The sequence below is a fragment of the Tyto alba genome, unplaced genomic scaffold, assembly GCF_018691265.1.
Source record: "Tyto alba isolate M040663 unplaced genomic scaffold, T.alba_DEE_v4.0 Super-Scaffold_39, whole genome shotgun sequence".
NCBI classification, from domain to species: domain Eukaryota; kingdom Metazoa; phylum Chordata; class Aves; order Strigiformes; family Tytonidae; genus Tyto; species Tyto alba.
The window spans coordinates 3,838,949-3,862,894 of record NW_024881314.1 but is presented as its reverse complement, the minus strand read 5'-3'; the positions used below and the strand labels follow the sequence as shown (position 1 = coordinate 3,862,894).

General features: G+C 43.6%; 2 protein-coding genes across 6 annotated transcripts in view; one reads left to right on the top strand and one right to left on the bottom strand.

Moving 5' to 3' along the window:
• The window catches only part of HELZ (helicase with zinc finger), a 93,047-nt gene extending 87,389 nt beyond the window's left edge, over positions 1-5,658 (top strand). For 2 of the 5 annotated variants that reach the window (XM_042802536.1, XM_042802534.1), the window contains one exon: positions 2,029-5,658. In XM_042802536.1, coding sequence (XP_042658470.1) covers positions 2,029-2,360 — 332 coding nt within the window. In that variant the 3' untranslated portion in view covers positions 2,361-5,658. The remainder of the gene's footprint in view (positions 1-2,028) is intronic. The other 3 variants (XM_042802535.1, XM_042802537.1, XM_042802538.1) reach the window with 3 other exon arrangements.
• Positions 5,659-12,207: 6,549 nt separating this feature from the next.
• Positions 12,208-21,762, bottom strand: CACNG1 (calcium voltage-gated channel auxiliary subunit gamma 1). Its single transcript, XM_009973949.3, has 4 exons — positions 21,522-21,762; positions 15,477-15,551; positions 13,217-13,354; positions 12,208-12,454 (listed from the first exon to the last, which is right to left on the bottom strand). Exons 1-4 carry the CDS (start codon positions 21,760-21,762, stop codon positions 12,228-12,230), a joined length of 681 nt encoding a protein of 226 aa, XP_009972251.2. The 3' UTR covers positions 12,208-12,227.
• Between the last annotated feature and the right edge of the window lie 2,184 nt (positions 21,763-23,946).

Here is a 23,946-nt window from a genome sequence, read left to right as displayed (position 1 = left end):
CTTCAATCTATTTATATTTTTACTGAAAATCAAGGAGCCGAATACATAATATTATGTGGCATCCATCTCTGAAGGTGCTTTCTAGACTGTGGTTATGGAATAGGAGCTCAGGAACCCTAGCTAGGTTATGCTGGGATCTGCTGATAACACATTTCCTTGCTTTAATGCAAAGGTTGAGAACATGTTTGTGAGTAAAATCCTCAGAGGAAATATATGTATGTAGAAAGTACCATATTTATACATTTGCTGTCAAATAATAAATGCTAAATGAAAGGGGCAAGTTTTGACTAGTATCTGCATTTACTATGAAAATATTTTTTATTGTAGTTAAGCATGGTTTCTGTTTTGTAAATAAATATATACGCAATACTGCCCTGTATCTAATCATTCATGCAAACTAATTTCCATTTTTATAGCTGCTGTGCTTTTCTGCGTTTACAGCTCACTGGCCGTGATGATCATATTTAAAGGCCAAATGTGTTTTATAGTGCTAAGGGTTAATGACCAGTAACTTCAGTGTTTCTGGTTACTATTGATTTTTATCCATGAAATAAAAACCCATGAGAATGAGACACTTTGAACTAGTCCTGTGCCTGTAATCATTGCCTGGGAGTGAGTGATCATGACACCAGCCTGTTCAAGGGTTTATATTTCCTGTACATCAGAAATGGCTATGGCAAAAGTATTCGGTTCTATCAGTGTGGATTTACTGAGTGCAAGGAGAGCTGCTGTGAATTGCTCAGTGTTGTTATATGCAGGCACTTTCCAAAATTGCAATTTGAGAGCTTGATTTGCATTCCGTTTTTCTATTGATAGAAAAAAAATTATATCAGTTCTTACTCAAGATGTTTGTTTCATATTTTTTCTTCTGTGAGACACCTCTACCACACATAGCTTTCACCTCTGGCCCTGCTTATCATTGCCTGTCTTCTCTTGAGTGCTATGACTATTTTGGGGCGGTTTTTCGCTCGTTTTCTGGGTTTGGTGTTTTGTTTTTTTTTTTTTTTTTAATTGTAACAACCCTAGTAAAACTGTTTTGCTTATGTTTTTTTCATATTAATTCTTCTACAGGTTGGATTATTTCTTTTTTAATACATTATCAAAAACAAAAGCCTGTCTGTGACCTTTCCAGTGAGAAACTTAATTATATACTTTGGTTTTCTACTTTCGTACTCATTTGATGGTACATTTTTTGTATGTGCAGTTTAAAAGTGACATTATACACTTAAAGATTTAAATAATTGCAGAAGGTATCTGTTGCCCAACTCCTAGGCTATTTTAGATAGAACATACACCTGCATTTCAGTGTAGAGTTTCTCTAGATATGCAAGACTGCAGAATTCTCCAAACAAAAGTAAGATACCTTATTACGATGCAGGAAACATCACTTGAAAACAGTTTTATACCTATGGTTTAGAGCACCTTTTTTTCTGATAGTTACAAGAGTTGTTAAATATGGAGCAAGAACACATCAATTAGCAGAAATGCATTCAGACTAAAGTATCAATAATTAATTGGTTGACATTCAGGAGTCTGAATTGCTGTTTGAGAATGAATTATATATGGTGCTGTAAATTTTAATTTTAGCCTATTAAGCTCTAAAGCAAGAAGAATTAAATAGCCTTTGTGCTGTCTCAGTGGATAAAGTGTTTAAATTAGAGCATATCCCATTCTGAAGCAGCTTACCTTCAGTGCATCTGCTAAATCCGCCAGTGCAGAATTGCAGGTTCAGGGTTGCGAACTCCATAGGTACATGCACAGGGAGAATATGTTTAATAACGTCAGTCGTCTTATCATTGCTGACAAGGATAATACAAGATCCAGTAGTTGCAAAGGAACCTAGATAGCTTAATAATAAGAAACTTCCTAGGAGGCTGAGTGACTAAGCACAGAGGGTCGGGGGGGGGTGGGAAGGTTACCAGGAGGGGTACTTTCAGTGCCCCTCAGCACCTGCTTTGGGGTCCCTGTAGATAGAAATCCTAAGTCAGAGCTGTGCATTTAGACAAACTCTGGTTACTCCTTTCGCAGCTCCTCCGAAGACGGTCAAGCCCCCCGAGGAACACCTGAAGGCCGAGAACATACAGCTATCCAATTCCTTCAACTACAGCGTGCTACAGCATCTTGGCCAGTTCCCACCGCTCATGCCCAACAAGCAGATCGTCGAGTCGAACAGCAACAGCCAGCAGAACGCTGGCGGGAGCAAGCCCGTCATGTCCTACGCAAGTGCTCTGCGGGCTCCGCCGAAGCCCAAACCTCCTCCGGAGCAGACAAAAAAGAATAGCGACCCTTTGTCTTTATTTCAGGAACTTAGCCTAGGTAGTTCATCAGGTAGCAATGGCTTTTACTCCTATTTTAAATAATCAGATTATTTTTTTTAGAGAGAATTTAATTTTTATTTGTGTCAGTAGATCTAAGATAGTTGGGGCTTCACCTGTAGTTGCAAATATTCCCTTTGTTTATATTAGTAAATATATCCTCACTTAATTGCTTTGCTGCTAGACTTGCAACTAATTTTTTTTTAATTATATTCCATTATTTTGCATTTTTTGATGTGGGTCGGTTTTTTTGGAAGCTTTTCTGTAGGAAAACACACACATGTTATTTTTTAATTTGTGTAATGTTAATAATATGTTGCATTAAACTAGCAGCTGAGAGGTTACCTGTACAACTTTAAAAAAGAAAAAAAAAAAAAAAAAAAAAGGAAAAAAGGAAAAAAAGGAAAAAAAAAAAAGTTTGTTTAAATTGTATTTAAGGAGATTGTAAGTAGCATTTACATTTATTCAATAACATTAGCATACTATTGCTGGGTTTCTGTACCAGAAATGGCCAGTTAATGTAAAAATGTATGTTATTTCTGCTTAAATTCATTTAATTTTTTTTTTTTAAATAAAAGTGCAGCATCTTCTAAATACTTTCAGTTTTATCAGCTTTTTTGTGAAGGGATGCTGCATTCTCAAACTTTTATAGTTTTAGATTCTGTATGATGTGGTATTGTATTTTCCATCCACTGTAGGGTAAAGTAAAGGCATTCTTTGCAGACACCTATGCCATTGTTTGGAAACATTCAGATAAAAAGTATTGGTATACTTTAAAAAAAACAATAATTAAAAAAAAAAAAAACACAGACAAAAAAAAAAAAAAAAAAAAACAGACAAAAAAAAACCAAAAACAAAAAAACCAACAAGAAAACTCTACATTTTATTTTTGGACAAGCTAGTAATATAAGCTTGTTTGAAAAAGTTAATTTGATAGGTTTTTTAAATGAATCATGAAGCTGAAAATAAATTTTTAGGTATGTTGGTGCTTAGTAGATTTAATAACTATTTTAAAGAAAATGCGTGAATTTAGTAAAATACTTTTTTGTTTGTTTGTTTAATTTTTTTTCCACTATGCATGTGTAAATGTTTGTAATCTGGCTTTTTCCTCCCCCCTTCTCCAGTGGTATAAAGAATTGTGCCGCTTTAATTTTTTTTTTTCCAGTAAAATTTTTGGTACATTATTTGATGTTTACATTAAAATGTGACATTATACAAGGAAATTCAGATATTTTGCTAACTGTTTTGTTTGAGGAACATCATTAAAGAAGAGATTTAATGTTTGTCAAAGCTGTATCCAAATTAATCTAAATCTTTTGGGGATAAGAATGATTGCCAGGTTATTTATCTATATGAGTTCTGCTGAGTTCTCCAGAAACCTGGCCCTTTAGGAATACAAACTGAAAAAAAAAAAAACAAAAAAACAAAAAAACAAAAAAAAAACAAAAACAAAACAAAAAAAAACCACGGGATATTTAAAAATTAAAGAAACGAGTGTGAACGAAAACTCAGAAGATAAACTTTGTCCATAAAGATTTCTGGTCTTGCACACTGTTCATACTTTTGCATCTGGGGAAATATAGAGGGGTGTTTGTATAGTTTCTCCAGATAACTAGTCCTCCTTTTACACTTGAAATAACTTGAAATCTGGGAAATATTTTACAGGGACTGAGCTGGGTGTAATTGCAGTATTCCTCCACTTATTACATACAAGAATTAAAATTTTAGAGCTGTGTGGGGGTGATTTCAGATTTTTACAGCTGTCCATGGGACACCTTACTAATGAGCAGTGGCTGCTGCTGTATTCAATCAGATTTTTGCTCTGGTTACAATCAGGTTTTTTTTTGCGTTTGACTTCATGTTTTAAGGCAAAGGTCTTTATGTAATGGGGTTGATTTAAACTCAGTACACCGCAGAGGTTTGCATAGAATTTTTTTTATTATAAATCTTTGCTGGTTTATGATTCAGAAACTTATCTGAAAAACTTTTTCCTTCTTTGCTGTAAAGAAAAGCACGCATAACTCGTTAATTTATTTCCTAATGTCTATACCAAACAAAAGATGCTGGGGGAGGGGAGAGCCCCTGCCAAGTTATGCTTAGCACTTCAGCATATGGCATCAAATCAAGAGGACCCAAAAATGAGTAGAGGCCAGATTCTGCAACCTTGAATCAAGCAGAACTACTGCTAAATGGGTTTTTGCCGAGCTGACGGCTGCAGAAATAGGTCTGTGGGAAATTCATTTGCAAGGGCCGGGCGTGTGCTCAGTGTAAGTTAGCCTCAGTCTTTCTCTCTCAGCAGAGCTGCGCCAGTTCTGCTCAACGGAGCGCCTGGTGCGGCTCTGAGGGAAGAAGAATCTGTGTGCCTGAACGTTGTAGTCTGTGAAGAGTTCTTGGTGAGATGTGCAAGACTATGACAGAGGAGAGGTAGGGTTCAAATGCACTTCACTTCGCCGAGTTGGCATTGTAATTTCAGGGGTTTCAAAATCACTCATTTATATGGAGCAGTCTTTTGATTCTGTTCACCATATTTGAATATTAAACTAATAAACATCACTTGTTAATTTACTGCTATTTGTCAATTAGTTAAGGGGGAGATGGTTGCATCTCGCCACATTTTATTCTGTTCTACACTGGCATTTTATCTACACTGAAAATATTACGGATGAAGGAGCATTTTCTCTCTGACTTGCAACTTCAGTTCTATAACTGTATGAAAATCCTGACTGGTTTTGGTTCTAAATTCTCGTAAATGCTCCCACCCAGGAGTTTGAGGGTGGTATGGTAGAGAACTTCTGAGCAGCAGCTTTGGAAATGTTTAGCATGAATCAGTTGCATTTCTTAGAGTTAATTTTTTTCCAAAAGATTATTTATTTTGAAATGTCTTGTCTAGCCATTATATGTCAAGTACATAGCCCTGAGTAGGATTTTTTTGTTTTTAGAGCAAGTTATCTAACGTTTATTGAAGTCATAGCTGTTTAAAAAGCCCCCAAACTGTATTGTAAACCCTTCTAGGGCTTTAATCGAACTCTTATTAAAATCGCATTAAGCCTTACAGATGGCTTCAGTGGGCACTGGCTCAGGCTGAACTGGAAATATCGAGATGTTGCAATTACAGTGAAAATTCAAAATGATGACTTTAGATTCTTGGCTTGTGTAAATTGTTTCAACTTGGAGGAAATGAATGGAGGCTTGAGCATATACACCAACTGACTATTTGGCTCCCTGACTTTTTTTTATAGCTAAAATGTCACACTGAAAAGTGCAGTTAGTGCTAAATCCCATGCTCCTTGTCCAGGAATAAACCCCCGTTGTTGTCTGTGGAAAATTTAAATCACAAGGTAATCCCAGTCTGAATTTTAGAAAGCTTGCATTTAATATCAAGAATAATTTCTGGGTTTATTCTCTTCAATTCCAGTTTTTCATGAGAAAAATCTGGATGTCTCATGGGAAGTTGTCAGTGTGGTGTTTAGAACTAATAAAGAATTGAGAGATTTTAAAAAAATTACTTGAACTCTAAAAAATTAAACTTTTTTTCATTTCAACTGAAATGAATTCTGCCTTTTTAAAAGATACTTACTGAAGGCAGCTGGTAGGTTTCCCCGTGTATATTTAAGGACTGAGTTCTTACGAAACTGGAGGCTTTAAACTTGGCCTCCCTAAGTCAGAAAAAGAAACTGGAGGAGATGCTGCTCTCTTCCATGAGCGCAGAGGTAACTTGGAGATGGATTCTGAAATAACGTTTACACCGTCTGACAGTAGAGTACTTTCCTTTGGTGTCCTGGGTAAACTTTGTTATGGCGTGGGATATAAATGAGCTTGCCCGGGGCGCTCCTGCCCCCCGTGCCTGCAGTTTTCGGCCCGTTTCTGAAAAGCGCTCCGCTGCAGCCGAGCTCTCGGGCAGAGTTTCCGTGGCACGTCCCCGTCTCACCTCGTTGGCTGCCGGCTGCTGTGCTGTGTGCCGGTCTCCCGGCTCCGTAGGACACCCAAGTGCAGTGGATCCACCCGGGGATGTGATTTTGGGTCTGCCCGCAGCGTCAGGCTCCTGGTAACCAAGAGCGCGTCTCAGGGACGGGTCCCCTCGCCTTTGTGTCTGGTGTGAATCTTCACCCTTTATAATGCTTAGCTGCTATTCAAACGGCAGCCGTGTTTCCACAATACAGCTAATAAATACCTGTTATGCATAAAAGCTGGCTAGTTAGAACCAAAGCCCTTACATCCGTATCTTCTCCTGGAAGTCATCAGCTAGTGTAGTTTGTTCTGTTTTACTTAATTGCACGGGCTCTGGCATTACTGACCCGTAGCAGGATGTGAATACTGCTGTTGACTTTACAAACCCGGCGAGGACTCCTCCCTACTTTGATTAATTAATGCTTTGTTCCCAGACTTGTCAAGTTCAGCTGTTTTTTTTTGCAGAGATCATGCTCCCTAAGCAATTCTTTTGCTATGTATGTAATACCTCTACTATAAGTAGCACTGAAAGCAGTGTGTTTGACCACTCTGAATTTTCTTTTCAGAATGAGCTCCGGCATATCGGAATCTGCACGTTTCCAGAGCAATAAGCCCGTGATGCTTCATGCTCTGCCCGTATCATCATTCAACTCATTTCCTTTGTTTTGTTAGTTTTTTAAGTTTCTAGGTTTCCTAGAAAAACTGCAGACAATTAACTTGTCAGGACATTTGGCGATGATGTATGGTACCTATAAAAATTTGCACATCATCTTCCTTGACATGAAATATGGGCTGTTTCTGTTGGTATAGCCATACTTGTGCCAGTATCTTTTTGTTAGCTGTGTCAGGGACCAAAGATAGAATCATTCTAATTTTTTTTTTTTTTTTTTTTTTCATTCATGAAAAGTAAAAGGATTTACAGCAAATGCGATGGAAATGTCAGTTTGGTGTGGGGTTTTTGGCACCTTTAGCTTTAGTTGAGAAATGTTGAAAAGTAGTTACTTCATTAAGGATTAATAGATGCTTCTGATAAATTGCAGAAAATGCTCTGTGATCTGAATTATCCAAGACTAGATAGAAGATGTTGTCAGTCCATTTTATGTAGGACCTGCTCCTGCCTGAAGAGCAAATACTTTCACAAGACCGGCTGTAAAGCCGTCGCGGTGCTCCCAGTGAGACCGGTGACAGTGGGCACAGAGCTGAACCCGAGCCCCGGGGTGCAGCCCTGCCAAACCAGGCTTGTGCTGCTGGTGCTGTTAAAAAGGAAGTTGGCCAGATGTGAGAGATCATTCCCTTGTCTGCATTTCTTGGTAGAAAGGAGAAAAGCAGTTCACTGTCTGTCTAGAGGCAGAGTGTGCATATGTGATGTCTGTATAGCTTGGATTTATGTTCAACAGCTTCACTAGAGCCAGAACATTGATCAAGTATGACAAAGCAGGAACAATCTCATCCTCTGCTTCAGTCAAAACAAAGATGTGATGCTCTTTTCTTGCCCCTGGGTGCTAATGGAAAGGGGAAATAATTTAAATGGATGCATTTAAACCAGATCCTGTTGTTGTGTGTGTCGCTTATGGTACAGAGCAGTCTAATACTCTCTAATAGTATTTAAGTTAAAAAAGTAATACAGCATTCAAAGGGACGCTGTCACACTGTGGAAAGTGGAAGCTTATTTTAACTGAAGTTTAAACAGGTTTATTCTGTAAACCATTTCTGCACATTAGTCAGGTTCCTGGCATGCAAGTGTCTGTAGCACACAGGATGGAGCCCAAGGGCTTGGTGTTAATCTCCAAGGGTCTCCGTGGGGCTGGCAGGATGTAGCGCTGCAAACAGCCGTGTCTGGACACTGCTGACCTCTTGTATCGGCTGTGTTCCTCGGGAGCTGTCGCGCCTGGGAGAGAAAGTGTCCCTCTGCAGCAGGGCCAAGGATCTCGGTGTGTGTGAATTCTCAGATCTCTGAGAGTTTCTGGAAATAATTTCTAAAACTGTCAAAGGAAGGAGAGGGGGAAAAAAAAAGAGGTGGTGGTCACAAGGAAGTGACAGAGTGGAAATGGATCAGGGGAAAGAAAAATAGCAAATAAGTAAGTATACCTGTGCCTTTGCAGGCTACATTCCAGGGTGGTCAAGTACCCGAGCATTGTGCGTATACTGGCCCTTTTCAGGCAGGGACTAAGGAAAAAGTAGAGGTTTATGCCAAGATTGCTGAATGAAACCCTCACTGCATGCACCCATCTGTGCTCCCTTGTGTGCTACAGACCCGGCGGACTTGTGAGCCCGGGGCGAGCGCTCCGTCCCGGCGCTGGGCTGTGACTGCTGCCGTACCTCTGCGATAAACGCTGTTCCGAGCGCTCCGCTAGCTGCTTGCTAAACAGGCAAGTTTGTTCTTCAGGGTTGTTAGTCTGGCACCTTTTCTGCACATTAAATTCACACAACACAGCATTTAAAAATAAGGGAAGCAGATTCTCTTTATGCCTTGTGCCTAACAGCAGACCTTATTCTTACATAAACAGAAAACTTCGTGTCTTCTGTTACATTGACTCTGTGATTTAACACTTGGGCTCTGCAGTGCTGCAGGCAGACTTTAGCAACCAAAAGCTCACAATACTGTGTGATGTGGTGCCCTGAGGAGGGGACAGGCAGTGATGTTGGTTTACGGAGTGGCAAATGCTATGTGCCCCAGGGGCCCGTGACCAAAGGTGTCCATGGGTCTGGTCATGGCAGGACCGATGCTCAGGATTTTGTGGTAGCTGTTCTGTGAACTAATTTGCCTCTTCTTTTCTCTGGTGCGTGTTTCCCACTCGGTTCTCTGGCCGTGTCCCAAACCTGTGTGTGCTCCTGTTTGTTGCATAGCAGTCGTGTTTTCATCCCTGTTTCACTCTGATGACTCTCCCTGCCCGTGAGGACTTTTCTTTCATGTTTTCATGCTGTGTTCCTGAAGTTTTGGTGGCCATTCCCTGCTATTTGCCCAGCTGGGAGGATGAAAACTGAAACTGGTTACAGCTACCCCTCAGCATTATATTCTTCTTTTTCCTTTTTGAAGGCCAATTACTTTTATTAATGCTCTCAAAACACATTATCAGCTCCCTGGCAGAGGGATTTAGATATGGCAGAACAAACCTGCTGGAGGAGCAGTGCTTTTGCCACTGTGAATACCAATGACCAATTTAATGGACGAGTCCCTCATCAGCATTTCTCAATATCTGGAAAAAGAAAATGAAGTCATCTGCATGCTTCTCAGTCTTGCAGGGACTATACAAAGTAGCGAATGATCAAAAAGCCTCAACTTAGAGCAGACAGAGAATAAAGCTCAGCGAGTTTAAGAGCTTTAGGAGGCATGCAGCTCAGCTGCCTGAGTTGCTGTCTGTGGGTGTACGGTCTCACTGCCATGAGCTGTGTGTTTGCTCTGCCTCATGAGTAAAGTGAGCCCAGAGAGGTTGTAAAACCTCTGGATCCAGGCCAAACCCCAACGCTCACTGGGAATCTTTCCATTGACCTCCCTGGGGCTTGGACAAAGTGGTTCAGCCCTGACACAAGCAGGAGCACACATGAGATGGATGAGACCTTCCAGGATGTGTTTATCTGAAATATGTATGTCTTGCTCTTGAATATCACGAAGGGGAGTGAGCAGTTCCTTGGCTGGGCAGCAAGTTGACCCATCGGGATAACGAGCCACCTAAAAATGACTTTTTCCCAGAAGAAGCATTGCAAGAGAGGGATGGTGCTTCAGAAAAGGTGTGGACAAAGGGCTTCCCAGGGGCACGGGACATGCCGGTGGTCCTCAGGAGGTGATGAACTTAGACGCACATCCCCACAGCTCACTTATTTCAATCCATTGCATGTCCAAGGTGAGGTCATTTTGGTGGTGGTGGCTGAGCTGGGAATGCCTTTGTGCCTGCCAGCTGCTTTGCTGAGATTAATCTGCATTGTGTGTTTGACTATCCCAACCCGGGGTCAGCCACCGCAGGGGTCACATCAGCGACTTTCCTTTCTGTTGTTGCATGTAAAGGATCTCCCTAGAAACTAGCCTCTGTTTTCCTGAACAATGAAAATGCAAATTAAGAATGTCAGCTCTGTACCCAAAAATAAGATTTCAAAACCATTTAGCGTTTCTGAGTGGTTCAGTGACAACTTGAAGACTTGCAGTTGTCTCTCATGATGAGAGACAGGCAGAGTTCCCCAGCTCATACTCAGATCTGAGCACCAATGAATGCTTTATCCAAAAACTTCATAATATAGGTGTTATTTGTAGTGCTTTTCAACTTCAAAGAGCTTGAAAAATATTAATGCAGCTCCACAAAAGGTTTCTGTTCTTGCTGCCACTCTCTGATGGGAAAATGGAGACATGCCTGAGTCTGGCTGGAGGCTGCTGGGGCTCAGCGTGCCCGGACGGGGTCTGGCTGGCAGCAGGGCTGTGGGCAGCACCTTGTACCAGCACAAAATTGCCAGGTAATTTCTTGAAATGTTTGAACATGTGGCCATTTCAGATCTCTTCAAATTGATCAGGAGTTTTCTGTTCCAAATTCTGTTTTACCTTAGAACTGTGGATAGCTAAGCACCCAGGGAAGGACGCTTCAGTTTCCTTTTCTTCTGTTTTTGAAATTACCGGGTGAAAAAAACGTGATGTAACACACATGCCTTTTCCTACCTGGGGGGAAAAAGCTGAGCAGTTCCTAAAAATTGGACTGTAAAATAAAAAAAAGGCTTCCACCTCTTGGTGCCGGGAGACTGTGATGGTGCAAAGGGCTCGATCAGAGTGGGTGGGTGAGCACACGGGGCTGGGGGACCCCCAGCCCCCCCAGTGCCACAGGCGGCTGCACGGAGAGCCGGGGGGGGCTCTGCAACACCACCGGCCCCCGCAGCATCCCCCGGCAGCGCTGCCCTGTGAGGACCCTGCTTCAAGCAGGCGTAAACAGGAATGCACTTCTGTAGTATCTTTGGGGCTGACTTCTGGGTATTTCAGGCTAAGTCCTTTCCTTCTTGGCAGCTACCTTGAAGGATTTTTCTGAAAATGTAGTTTTATTTACGTATGCAGTGAGCAAAGCACAGTATTCTTAAAAAGCCCGTTCACGAGGAACAAATGAGAGCTCCGTACAGCAAATACCATCCAGAATTACACTGTCATTCTGGACCTAGCAGAGTTTGATGGGCCAAATGATTCATCTATCAAAATAATTTTCCAGAAAATCATGCTACTGGAAGATTATGCTTTTTATTAAAGGAAAATATTGTTCTTAATGTTCATACTTCATTTTGCCATCAAAGTTTAAGCAGAAAAAAAACCCTGTATCTTGTGGGTTTCCTGTGCTTAATTCAAAAGAATGTAACTGCATGGTGTAAATTTGTAGGAGAAAATTTATCCCAATGCTAGGCAAATTTTTTCTGTTTGGTTGTTTTGGGGTTTTTTTTGGTGTGTTTTTTTGTTTTATTTTGTTTTTTGTTTTCCAAATTTTAACAGTTTGATAGAATAGCATAAGGATCTCCAACTTATTCAGAGTGGTAGGCTAACCCTTCTTAGGGAAGTAGAGGAGTATGACATGAATGAGGAAATGGACTCCTCACAGAGCTAGTATTTCTCACTCTCTCTGATCAAGTGAGGTATAAAAGCTCGATATCCCTCATGGATCTACACCAAACATCTTCTCCCTAAGAAAGCTATTTTCTCTGTGGCATGAGCTGTCTCACAAATGGATTTTCCCCCAACTGCACCAGCACAGAGCACCCCCCAAATTGACACAGAGCAGTGCTATTCAGCCACAGCCCATGCTGGTGCTGAATGCTCTTTCTGCTTTCTTTTTTTTTTTTTTAAAAAAAAAAAAAAGAAACAAAGCAATAATTACAATTGAACATGCCTTGGTTCAATAATGACTTAGTTAATGGAGTGCACACTGTATAGTGAGACTCAGACGTTTTAAAAAATACAAATCTTTTCAGAACACTTTCTGGATTTTGTCATGGGTGCTGGGAACATCAGTGCTCCGGTTCTGCATCCATGCAGGTCTCCCAGGGGTTCTGGGGGAAGCGAGGCAGCGCGATCAGGAGGAGCGCGATGCCACAGATGAAGAGCAGGACAAAGGAGGCGCAGGCACAGGCAAAGGACCAGGAGTAGCTGTACTCAATCCAGACCGTCTCCTCACTGTCAATCATCCTTTTCACAGATTGTCTCATGACTTCAACAGAGATGATGATGCAGAGACCTGAAGGAAGATAGGAGCAGTGGGTTGAATAACCAGCTGTCAATTTTTCATCCTTAATTAACCACCTCATCTGTCTTTTTGCATACAGGAATTGCAGTGAGATTCACAGGTGAGTCATTGACTTCAATGTTTGAAGAAACCAATGCTTGCAACTGCTTAGAGCTCTGCTGTAACCCGGGCCATCCAAGTCAGCTGGTGACTTGTTGTGTGTGATCTTTTAGACAGGTTTGGATGGGCAACTCAAAGTGGTGGAGGAATAATTGCATTCCCTAGAGAGTTTTTCCAAAGGTTGAGTAAGATTTTTATTGAAGTGACAATTTGCACATCTGTCTTTCAGTCATTGTGGCATGCCAAGGTATGGCTTGTATAAAAATGAAGCTTTTATGTTTTTGGAAGTCAGCTGTATAATTTTGGCCTGGACCAGCTGTTTCTTTGGCTTAAGTCTTAATAAATAAGATAGTATAGTGTATAGCCCTGGTTTAGATTCGGGCTGGCACGGAACATTCTAGAAGTGCCCCTTTTAAAGGTAGTTGGAGAAAATACAGACAACCTGCTGGGTTATGGGGTTACACCTGCTAGGCAGGAGATTATCAGAGCTCTTCAGCTGGAGCACCACATAGGGACTTGTAGTCTGACTATGGCTAGGAAGAAAATGCCACTTTCAGGGCATTTTTAGAAGTAACTCCATCCTCCCAGGATCTGTCTGAGTTTCTCTTTGTTGTCCTGTGAACTGAGTGCAAACGTGAGCACTGAGCCTCCTACCTGCGAAGGTGTAGAACATGGATGCTGGCTTCAGCAGATAGTCCCTCTTCTTCGTGAAGGATAAGAGGACACAGATTGTTCCGATGATTGCAAAGCCAACGCTGAAGATGGCAATGGCTGCAGCTGAAATGCTGTATTCTGCCAGAGCAAAACAAACACCAAAAAATTGCAAACGTGTGCAAATTTTGAGCATGCTCCCATCAGCTCTTGTCACTTTGCAGTAGGTCACTCAGAACTATGTATCCTCCTGCCGCTATAGAGAGGTGGCTTTGGTGAACTGAATACTTTGCTCAAATAAAAGCAGGGGCAAGTATTGGCCATGTATCTTTTGAATGTGACGGGTATAAAAACAGAGCAGGAGAGGGGTATACTTTTTGAACAATGCCTGAAAGAGCAAATGGTGCCTGTACTGGTCTCATGAAGCTCTGGGCTAGATATTTAGCTCTGCTGCATAGATGTTATTGTTAAAGCCTTACTGGGCTCCATGCTCTCACTTCTTCCATCACTCCACACTCTGCTCTCGGAGGAAATAGACAGCTCTATGTTATTTTTGTTCTCTGTCTGTATTGCAGAGCCCCGACAAGGCCCCCGTGCACGGTGCCCGTGTTGTGCCGCTGCAGACAGGCAGCTGTGTGCTCCACAGGGCTCCAAACCGGGGCAGGCAAAGCAGGCACGAGGCCAGAGGTGAAGTGTTTGCATAGCAACTTTCTTTTTTTTTTTTTTTTTTTTCTTTTTTCTCTTTAAGACAATGATTTCCAGCTTAATCAGGGCATAGGATTAAACCCTCCATAAAACGTCCTGGTTTTTGCTAAGCCAGCTAAATTGCACGCTGGACGCTTCCCCCAGTTGAAGCACACTTCAGTCCCTGAATGGAGGGAAAGAATTGCTAATTGAATAATTCAGGCCTTCATTTACATATGGCATTCTTTTTAAGATTAGTTTAATATTTAACACATGTAGCCATGCATGAACATCACAGTGCCTGATGATATTTGCCTTTCAAGCCATTAAAAAAAAATATCTCCCAGGCAAAATCATGAAGAATTTTTTTTCTTGTTACTAATTAAGCTCCCATCAAATTGTAGCTATTTCTGTGAAAGGGAATAGCAGATCATTCTTTGTTCTCATCGCTTTTCGTACCACTGTTTTATTATAATTTCCTTAATGTTTCTCTTTACTGTGCGCTACAACTGCTTGAAAGAGTTCATTTCAATGTGAAATCTTTTGCTGGGGCTTAAGATTTTTCTTTTACTTCAAAGAAAAGAAATTCTTCCTGATTTTTTTCTGCAATTACTAAGAAGGCATTGGGTGCATTTTTAAGATCACGTGGCTGGATCTGATAGTATATAAATGAGCAAAAGCAGGTAGCTCAGATAGATGCTCTCCTATCCACTTAAAATTCCCAGTCTTTCCTGTCTTAGGAAACTGCTTTCTTAGAAAACCTTTGTGCAGGGTTTCCCACCATTATCATTTCCATGGGAAGGAAAGCAGATTGTTTAATATGTGTAATGTAATCATCAGCTCATTTAGTCCACAGCAAAATATGTGGTGTGGCAAACTAGAAAGGAATTTGTCCTTAATGAGTGCGAGAAAGAGGGAGGAGCATATTAGATGAGTGCTAAAAATATTTGGCTGTATCGGGGACTTAGTTAGAAACGTGAAATTTCTCTGTGAAAGACTGTTTTTCAAATCTATGCTCTGTAAACACTGACTGTGGGTGTCTGTGGGATCTCTGTTCCTTCCTTCCATTGTTCCCTCAGGTTTTCACATGACTTTCATATAAAATCAATATGAAGCATAAAACTCCTAATGGTCTTCACAGAGTCTCTGTACTTCTTTTCAGGGTCAAGATTCTGCTTGGAGTATGATTTATTTGTTTAGATTTTATTAATGTCTTCTTCCTTTGATGGCAAAGGCTCAGAGTGTTGCCAATAGTACCAGTGTCGAAAAGTCATTTTTATGCTGAAAAGACTTTTTGCAGTTTTCATGTGTATTGACATTGTTATATATTTGTGGGACAACTTTAAGGAAAATCACACTTATGAGTGTGATCTTAAATAAAAATTATTCTTCCCAGGAAGCTGGCATCAGCCCTTGTCCAAAGCATTTTTCACATTTTTCCCAGCTGATAGTATCTGATAGAAATTCTTAATTCTTCTTCTGCTCCCAGTGGAACCAGAGTTGATCTCTCATTTTGGGGACCCCTTTACCTTTGATCTTGTGTGCACCTCAGGAAAATATTTTTCAGGATCATTCTTACCTTTCTGGGTGGTAACTTCAAATATCTCTGAGCTCTGTCCTGGTGTGAAGTGCTTGAAGTAGGAGCAGTTGTGTTCTGAAAGAGAAAGGAGATTTAATTTTGTGTGCTTGAAAATCTCTGATAAAATGTAGTAAAGCTGAATTTTATTTTTATTGATGTATCAAAGTTGCAATGATTTTAAGGTTTCCATATCCTTGATGATACTGAGAAATTGGAGTTGGATCTGTTTTATTCGGGAGCAGATGAGTGGCACGTTCATGCCAGGTCACTTGCTCCAGCACGGACAAGTCTGAAGCCTCCTCTGATACCTTTCGTAGGCTGCTCCCTCGGAGAGGTGTGCACACTGATTGCTCATCTATTTAAAATAAGAATTACAGATAATTTTTCTCATTCTGTCTTTGGCCATCACATGTTTCTGCCTCTCAGCTGTATTTCCTGGCATCTCCCCTCCCCTCGCCATTGCCAACCCACTCCATAGCAGTTCCACCCCGTTGGCCATAGGAGGGTCACCACTCCTGTGGTGAGCTTAGACTCCAAAAAGGGAGGATGGAGTGTCCTCACCCACCTTCTCCCTCCCGGCTCTTCCCTCCTCCAGCTCACAGACCCCTGTGTGGCAGCGGCTGGCAGGGGGGAGCAGCCCAGGGGTTTGCTGCATGGCTGGGGGGTGTCACCAAGTTACAGGGGTCCCAGAGATGAGGCAGCTGCAATGCAGCAAAGCACGCCGTGTTTTACTACAGCAGGGACACTAAGGGCTTTTTTTTTGGCTGTCAGTAAAAAAGACAAAAGCTATCTGAAGTTTTAAACAGTTGTCCAGGGAAGGAAAGGCCAATCAAAAGCGTGCAAGTCAAGGTCAAAGGGGTTCTCATGCAACCTGGCTTTACTGAAGTTCACTTCCATCAGAGCAGTCTACTGAGTTAATCTGATAAGATATCAGAGTTAGATAGCGGGAACTTTATGAAGTTCTTCTATCTGGACTTAACATGAGCACACTGCCAGGTATGTGGGGGTATTTATAGAGTGGTTATGAAGGGAACAGGCATCAAGATTGCGGGGCAGGGGGCTACTGGGAGGAGAGAAGTTGGTAGATGAATCTCTCAGTAGCCACAATATTGTTTCATACTCGGCCTTGTGGGAGTCAGACAGTGAAGCAGTGTCGCTGCTGTCAGTAGATGCACAGGAGGCTTTCAGCCTCAGCGGGATGGGGAAGGATCTGGTGAGGACCTGCTGACTCAAAGCTTTGGCAGCAGCAGGGTTAGGGTGGAGGGTGTTCTCGCTATTTATAACCGATTTAATTGAAGGCTTGAAGGGGCACGGAGCTGGGACAACAGTTGCTTGCCAGGAATTTGGCTGGAAGGGTGCGATCGTGGAGACGTGTTGAGCGGCGCCAGCTCTGATTGCATTATTCTGCTGAGCTGGGCTGGAGGGGACACGCTCAGCGCCGGCCCCAGCACCCCTCCTGCACCCGGGGCTGGACTCCCATCAGACCGGGAAATCGTGCCAAGATCGCACGAAATACAAGCGCTGCTGGCGGCGAGGGGCTGCTTTGTTAACACCAGCATCTCTTGGCCATGGTTAGCACCAGTCTCCAGGAGATGCTGGTCTTCTCCAGCACCCAGGCTGGGACAGGCTGCTGTAGGGAAGGTTGTGGGGTAAAGCCCGAGCTGGGCCCCGGGTGCAGGATCATGCAGGGAGCTCTGCAGGTTTCTGCCTGGGGGCACAGAGTGTATTTTGGTGGTTATTCACAGCATTAATTTCTAGTGGCAAGAAGATACCAGTGTACTGTATGTTACCTGTTGGTTCTTGTGGGTTTTTTCCTGTCACGTAAATGACAGATGTTGGAGTTACTGGGTAAAGGAGGATTTATTTTCTCTCTCCCAGGAGATTGGCAATTGTAAAGCAGTGGTTTTGGGCCTGTTAGTGGAGGATTCCTTTGAGACACTCTTATCTACTTAATTTTATAAGCTGACTTTTATTTCATCTGCAGCTTCTCCTTGCTGGCAACTAGGTTAATGTTTAGCTCTTGCAACTCTTAATCTGTTCTTTATTAACCTTGCAAATGACTGGAGGAAACATATTTGAACTCAGACCTCTATGACTGAAATGGCAAATTTTGAGCCCCAGAGCAGAGGCTGTGTGCCTCTGCCAGCAACTGAGTGGTGGCTAAGGCTAAGCATCATGTTTGGGGATCCCAGCTTGGGGATCCTTTTGCTCCTGGGCTAAAGGGGAGGGAGATGGGATGAAACTGGGACACTTTATTTTGGATTGTTTGGTTTGGCTTTTAATTAATTCTCTGAAAACCCTGAACTGAAAGGAGTCCCCAGGCTGTTGACTGCACAAAGCCCGAGGTGAAGCCATCCAGCCATGGCGTGATGGGGGACACAGCACAGCTTTGTATCCATCACAGGTGAACCAAACCAGCCCCGTCCACCCTCCAGCCTGTGAAGGCTCATCACAGCAGGGGAACACACAAACCCTTCTTTTGGAGATGGACTTGTCTGCAGGAAAAGGAGCTACCTCTGTGTCTTGTGTCTTATAGCAAAGCTTTGCCAAGGTGCTATAAATGGGTTTGTCACAGAAGGGGGTTAGCTCTAGTGGAGGTGTTTTTGGAGTTTTTTTTTGTTTTCTGTTTAAAGATGCTTCAATGCTCTGCTGAGCTGGGAATATCTGTTTCAGCAAGGCTCCCTGTTATTCAAGAGAACTGAGGCACTTCAATGCCGCTCCAGTGCCGTCATGAATAAGAGAAAAGCCCATTTGTGTCACACCACATTTACATAATGGATAGGATTTAAAATGGGTTTTATAATGGATGAAAACTGAGTGGTAATCTTTGTTTCTCTCCACCTCTAATTGCATTATCTCTGCCACGAGGTCACCTCAGTGTGCTGATGGGAACAGTCCAGGGGCTTTGTGGTCATTAGGGCTTGCATGAACTTCAGGGTGTAACATGAGGTTTATCACACAGTGTCCTCCCCCTTCCAGGTCACCCACACTTCCAGACCTCCTGATCCCTTCCCTTCACATCCTACATTCCTGGGTGACCGTTGTGCAGGGGCAAATGGGCCAAATCATGTTTCTTCTATTCACGCAGAGCCAACCTCTCCTGCTGTTCACCGCCCTGGGGCTGGATGGCAGCTACTGCAGCCGTGGGACGCAGTCAAAATGCAATCACATTGGGCTGTGGTTGAACCTGGGGGGTCTGCGATACGGAGCCTACGTGGGGGAAGAAAGGGCAGGAGGGCCACGAGACGTTGGGGCCATGCAGAGGTTCAGGTGGTAGCTGTCACCCATGGGCATTGGGGTGACAGGCTGGGGAGGGGCTGGAGCCCACCTTGCTCTTGAACCGGAGATGGGCACTAGCATGTGGGGTTTTGTGGCAGGCTGGGTGGTTAGGAAAACCTGGATTTTAATGTGAGTTTTCCACTTGTGTCAAGAGACAGGACCTGCTGCTGTGATTAGAGGAGGAGTTAAGGTGAGGGCTGAGTGGTGGAGGGGGCCAGACCTTGGGCTCTAACCTGGCCAACAAGCCAGGGGAAGGCCTTTGACACACTGAGTTTTGGAGATGGTGTCTTCAAATATTTTAATTTCATACCAGTCTTGCAGAGTGAGTCTCCTGTGCGGACACGGGGAACGAGACAACCCTGCTGATAACCCATTTGCTCGAGCACTTTTCCTCTCCAGTTGCCTGAACTCAGGTGTCATATTTACAAGGACCTATTTAACCTGCTGGCAGCACACGCAGGCTCCAGAGCATCCCTGCTGCTGCTGCCCAGCGTGCAGGAGCACCACAGCTCCCTTTGGAGGACAACACCTACACTGGCTTTACTGGCATTAATTCAGTTTACAGCTGGTAGTAAACTGCCCCAGTGCCCACTGACCACAGTTAAAAATGTCTCAGTATTAATCTGAATTTGCCTGGTTTTAACAGCCATCTCCCTGATCTTTTTATTTCTTACAGCAGGATGCTGAACCCTTTCCAATTTGTCAACATCCTCGGAAGAGTGCTGTAAAATTTTAAAGCTCTGCCTAAATCACAGCCCTGCTTTGTGGACTGCAAGCCAAGTCATCCTCCCCATTTTGCACTGTGCTGAGCTCAAAACCTAATAAATAATGTTAATCGTGCCATCCATTTCCTCCGCAGGGAGTGACTGGTAAATGGTTATTAATGCAGTGATAAATTCTTATGTTACTTTTCCAGCCCTGGCAGTAATGTCTGGTTATGTCTTACGATTTTCAGGAAAACCAGTGCCCACATCTGCTCTTTTACTGCACGTTTGCTCATTCACGATTTCTCAACTGCTGCAGATTTCACAACCCCGGTGTTTCCCTGCCGAAATCTCTTCCCAGAAGTGTGAAATCAATATAACACGAGCCGTGTGGACGCAGCACCGTTTAGCAGCCCAGATCTGCAGGGGCTGTGCTTCCCCACCTCCACCCCACGCTGTGTTCCTCGTGTGAGTAAAAGAGGGATTAAAATATTTATATTATAATTGAGGTGCGAATTTTGCCCTTTAAAACCTTGGATGCCAATTACAACACAAGATGCCATCCAAATTCCCAAATATATTTAAAAATTGGAAAACCACATCTGGGATGGGGTGGGTGGGTCAACCCCACCATCATCAGCCGGTTATTTGCTGTGCCAGGCAGAACAGCAGCGCTGGGATGTGATTCAATGCCTGTGCAAGCACATGCTGATGTCTGTCAAAGATAGTAGCTGCTTTCGTGCTGCCCTGCCTGCGAATCTGCTTTTTGCAGACAGCTGGATATTTATGAGTTTTATGTTTACCCCGCAGTTGTGCAATTTTGGTGTTTAGCCACCAATTTCTATTGTTTTTCCTTTTGTGGGAGTTACTCTCTGCAAGTGAGGAAAGGCATACAGTGAGGAATATGGTTCTAGGCACGTAAGTACCTTCGTGAGAGACATTAAGCATACAGATGACACACTCCCAAATTTGGTTAGAGGCAGATCTGAACACTGTGGCTGAGCTCTTCTCTTCAGAATATGTAATGTGGCCAAAGATATAAAGAATTGCAGTAATACAGGGAATATACAGTAAGCCCAGGCAGTAACATTTTTCACAGGAAATTTTCAAATACGTGTTAACATATATATTTCATTTCAAGCAGCGAGTCTAACATGAAGGCGATCCTGTTATTTCTGTTCTGGAAAGCATCCAGTAGCCTATGAGCCTTCTAAAAAAGCAGCGTAGCTCAGTCACGGAGGGAGTGTATTAGTGCACACAGCGTGAATGTTGCTGACTTTGCGATCAGCAAAAACATAATGAGCTCCTTTAACCACGGGAATGTAATGGTCTTCCCGGAAAGCAGCCGTGCCCGCTGCCCTGCTGCCCTCCCTGTCGGCTGCACCCGAGAAACCCCTGGTGGAGATGTGTGTGGGAGCCGGCTGCCTCCGCCGAGAGGTGAAGAGGCTCAGTGAGTTGCTGAGAAGTCGCTTCAAACTCAGTTTATGACTTTTTTTTTTGGAAGTTGGCAAAACCTACTGCAAGTACCTCTTCCTCCGTGCCCTGAGGAACGGTTGATACTGAAGCAGCTCAGAGATAGCCCAATGCCTGGCATGAGCAGGCTGTTCCTTCGCAGCTATATGGATCTAGAAATCCTAAAGATCCAGCTACGTATGGTGGACCCATAAATCCTTTTTCTTGCCTACTGCTGTCAGCAAGCCTGGGTGCTGCAGGACCCTTGGCTGACGTCAGCAAGGTTTCCTCCATCCCAGCTTCACTCTGTGATTTCCATCGCGCCTGATCCTCCTCCCCTTCTCCCGCCACTGCCGGTGTTGCACAGGAGACTCCAATACGGTCACAAACAGACGTGCAAGGCAGCACAGCACACACGTGCAGCAAGAGGGATGAAAACGAGGTGTGTATACAGACCAGCATGAAAACAGCCCCATGCAGCCCCATGCCAAATTAAGCGTCACAGCAACACGGACCCTATTTTCCTTCTGCCACGTCCTGCAACCTCCTTAGCAAAGCCCGGCGTGGCCGCTTAGTTCTCTCTCCCGTGCATTGGTGGGTGCTCACCTACCTCCTGGCAGGCTTATCGGCCCACAGCCCTTCTCTTTGGGACCTTGCTCCTGCATAAAAATCCGCTTTGTACAGAGTCGCCATAGCCCAAAATGAGCCGCTTCGCAGGTGGCATTGTATTTCTCCACTTTGGGGCTCAGCACGGCCCAGTGGTCAGTCACTACAGCTGCAAACAGGAGCGAGACACCAACCAGGATCACGGAGAACGTCAGCCGGACCTTCAGGGGTTTGCTCTCATCCATCCCGCTCCGGATAGCTGCTGCCGGCGGAGCGCGGCGGGCGACTCGTGAGGTCTCCCAAAATCCTGGCGCATCTGAGCGTTTGGAAATGTCAGCGGTCCCGCGCCGCCCGGGGAGAGCGGGGCGGCCAGGGGCAGCTGCTGGGCTGTGTCAGCCGGCGCGGCGATTAACCCACGGCACGAGAGCAGCGCCCGGCGGAGCTCAGCTTTCGCCGGGTGTGTTTTGGATTCCCACGGGCCGGCCGGGTGGGCGCTCGCTCAGGGTCGCTACAGCCGCCGTCCAAAGGCTGTAATTTCTCGACTCGCGGCGTGCCCAGAAATAGGCATTAAGAGGATGATTAGCTTTTCAGCGAGGTTATAAAAATATATGTGTTTATAATAGCGTTGGGCCTGGGTTCAGTCTAATTCTAAATAGTTTAATAGCCCCAGAGCCCACAGACCGCACGCCCCTGCCTCCGGCTCGGTGCAGCTTCTGCAAGTTCAGGGCTGGACATCCCCCCCCCAGCTGAGTGCTGCAGCATAAAGCGGCAAAATAGGCAAACTTATTTATTTTATTATTGTTTATTTCTATTGAAAGTATTCTAGATAGCCTTTTTGGTTGTTTGGTTTTTTTTTTTTGGGGTTTTTTTTTTTTTTTTTTGTGCCTTTTGCCTCTTTTTAATTATGTAAAACCTCTCAAGTGCTCACTTGCTTTCCCATTATCCAGGCTTGTCTCACTGCATACAGTATTTCCAGCATTCACCTGGCACATCTTTTCCTTCTTTTGGAAGTGACTTCTGTCTCTCCCTGAACCCAGCTTGCCGGGGCTGGGGCAAACCTCTCTTCTTCCCTTTGATATTTCAGCTGATCGTAAAGCTAATTTCATGATAATGTCAATGCAGAGGCCACAATGAAGATGACATTACAATTGTTATGTCAAACTGAGGAGAGTGACAATACCTGAATGTCAGAAGAATGGTTAAAAAAATGCCAGTGGAAAGCTGCAAATATCATGTTATCATGTCAAGATAATGTCAAAGCTACTCCAGTTCTGTTTTATGAACACCCTAATTTGATGTCAAAATAAAGGTGCTGAGGTGTCAGCTCAAATTAATGAGGGCAATCCGAAACAAGGAGCCAAGGTGAAAGGGGAATGTGGGAAAAGGAGAGAAAATAAATAATAAATTAAAAAATATTGATCCAAAAATACTTACCGAAATATGACTTAAAGGGGTTAACGTTACTCTGCTTGACTGTGACTGGGCTGGCTTAGACACCTCTGGGGAGCAGGGTGACGTGTCCGAACCTGGTTAGGGGCTTCTGATGCCCTCGTCCTGCCAGGGGGGTGGGAGTGATGGGAAGGAGCGAAGATACGTGGTGTGTGGAACAGGAGAAGGGGACTGGGGCGGGTGCTGGGGACATGCATGGGGCAAGGCAGGGAGCAGAGACCACAGGCACATCTGTAGGAAGATGCTCACAGCCCTGTGTAGGACTCTGAAATGCCGGGTTGGGGCTGGGAGAAATATTAGAGGCTTACATTTAAACCAGAACCAAAAGTTCTCATGAAAGTGGAAAATCCTAAAGGGAATGGACTTTAAACCAGAAAAGGAATACATTAAAAATGTAATGCCTTTTCTTTTGATGTTGCCTCTTGTTAAATTTCACTAGACATCAGTCGATCTTAGGAACTGCATCCTGACTGTGCTTCCTTGATGCTACAGACTCTCCAGGACCTCTGCAAGTTGAGTGTAGGAAAGTGAATGTGTGTTTGCAAATGTGGGTACAAAGCAAGGTTCTGGCTGCTGAGGAAGCAAGTGCTAATAATCATGCTTTAGATTAATTACAACCTACAAGGACTGCAGGGGTGTGAACTCATTAATTTTTTTGTTGGTGTTGGTCTTTGTGTCTCTTCCAGTGTTAACAAGATTCTTATTTTTTGTTCTCACTTAGGTACTCTGATCTGGAGAAGTTCCTCATGATTTGGTTTTGAGTTTCCTAATAATATCCAGGAAATAACTAAAGTGAAACCAGAAGGGAAAAATTAGCCCTTCTCTCCCTTGCAGAGTGGAGCTGGGTGTGTGAACAAGACACAATGAGCTTCAACAGGAGAGGCAGCAGCTTCCAAAACCCACATTACTGCAGCTAAGGTGAAACACTGTCCCCAGCCCCGGAATAGTGACCTAGAGCCACTGATCCATGGAAAAGAAAC

Coding starts and splice junctions, on each gene's coding strand:
- CACNG1 (XM_009973949.3), bottom strand. CDS start 21,762: ATGGATGAGAGCAAACCCCTGAAGGTCCGGCTGACGTTCTCCGTGATC. Junction 15,552..21,521: donor GCCGATAAGCCTGCCAGGAG/GTAGGTGAGCAC, acceptor TTTCTCTTTCAG/AACACAACTGCTCCTACTTC. Junction 12,455..13,216: donor CATGTTCTACACCTTCGCAG/GTAGGAGGCTCA, acceptor ATCTTCCTTCAG/GTCTCTGCATCATCATCTCT.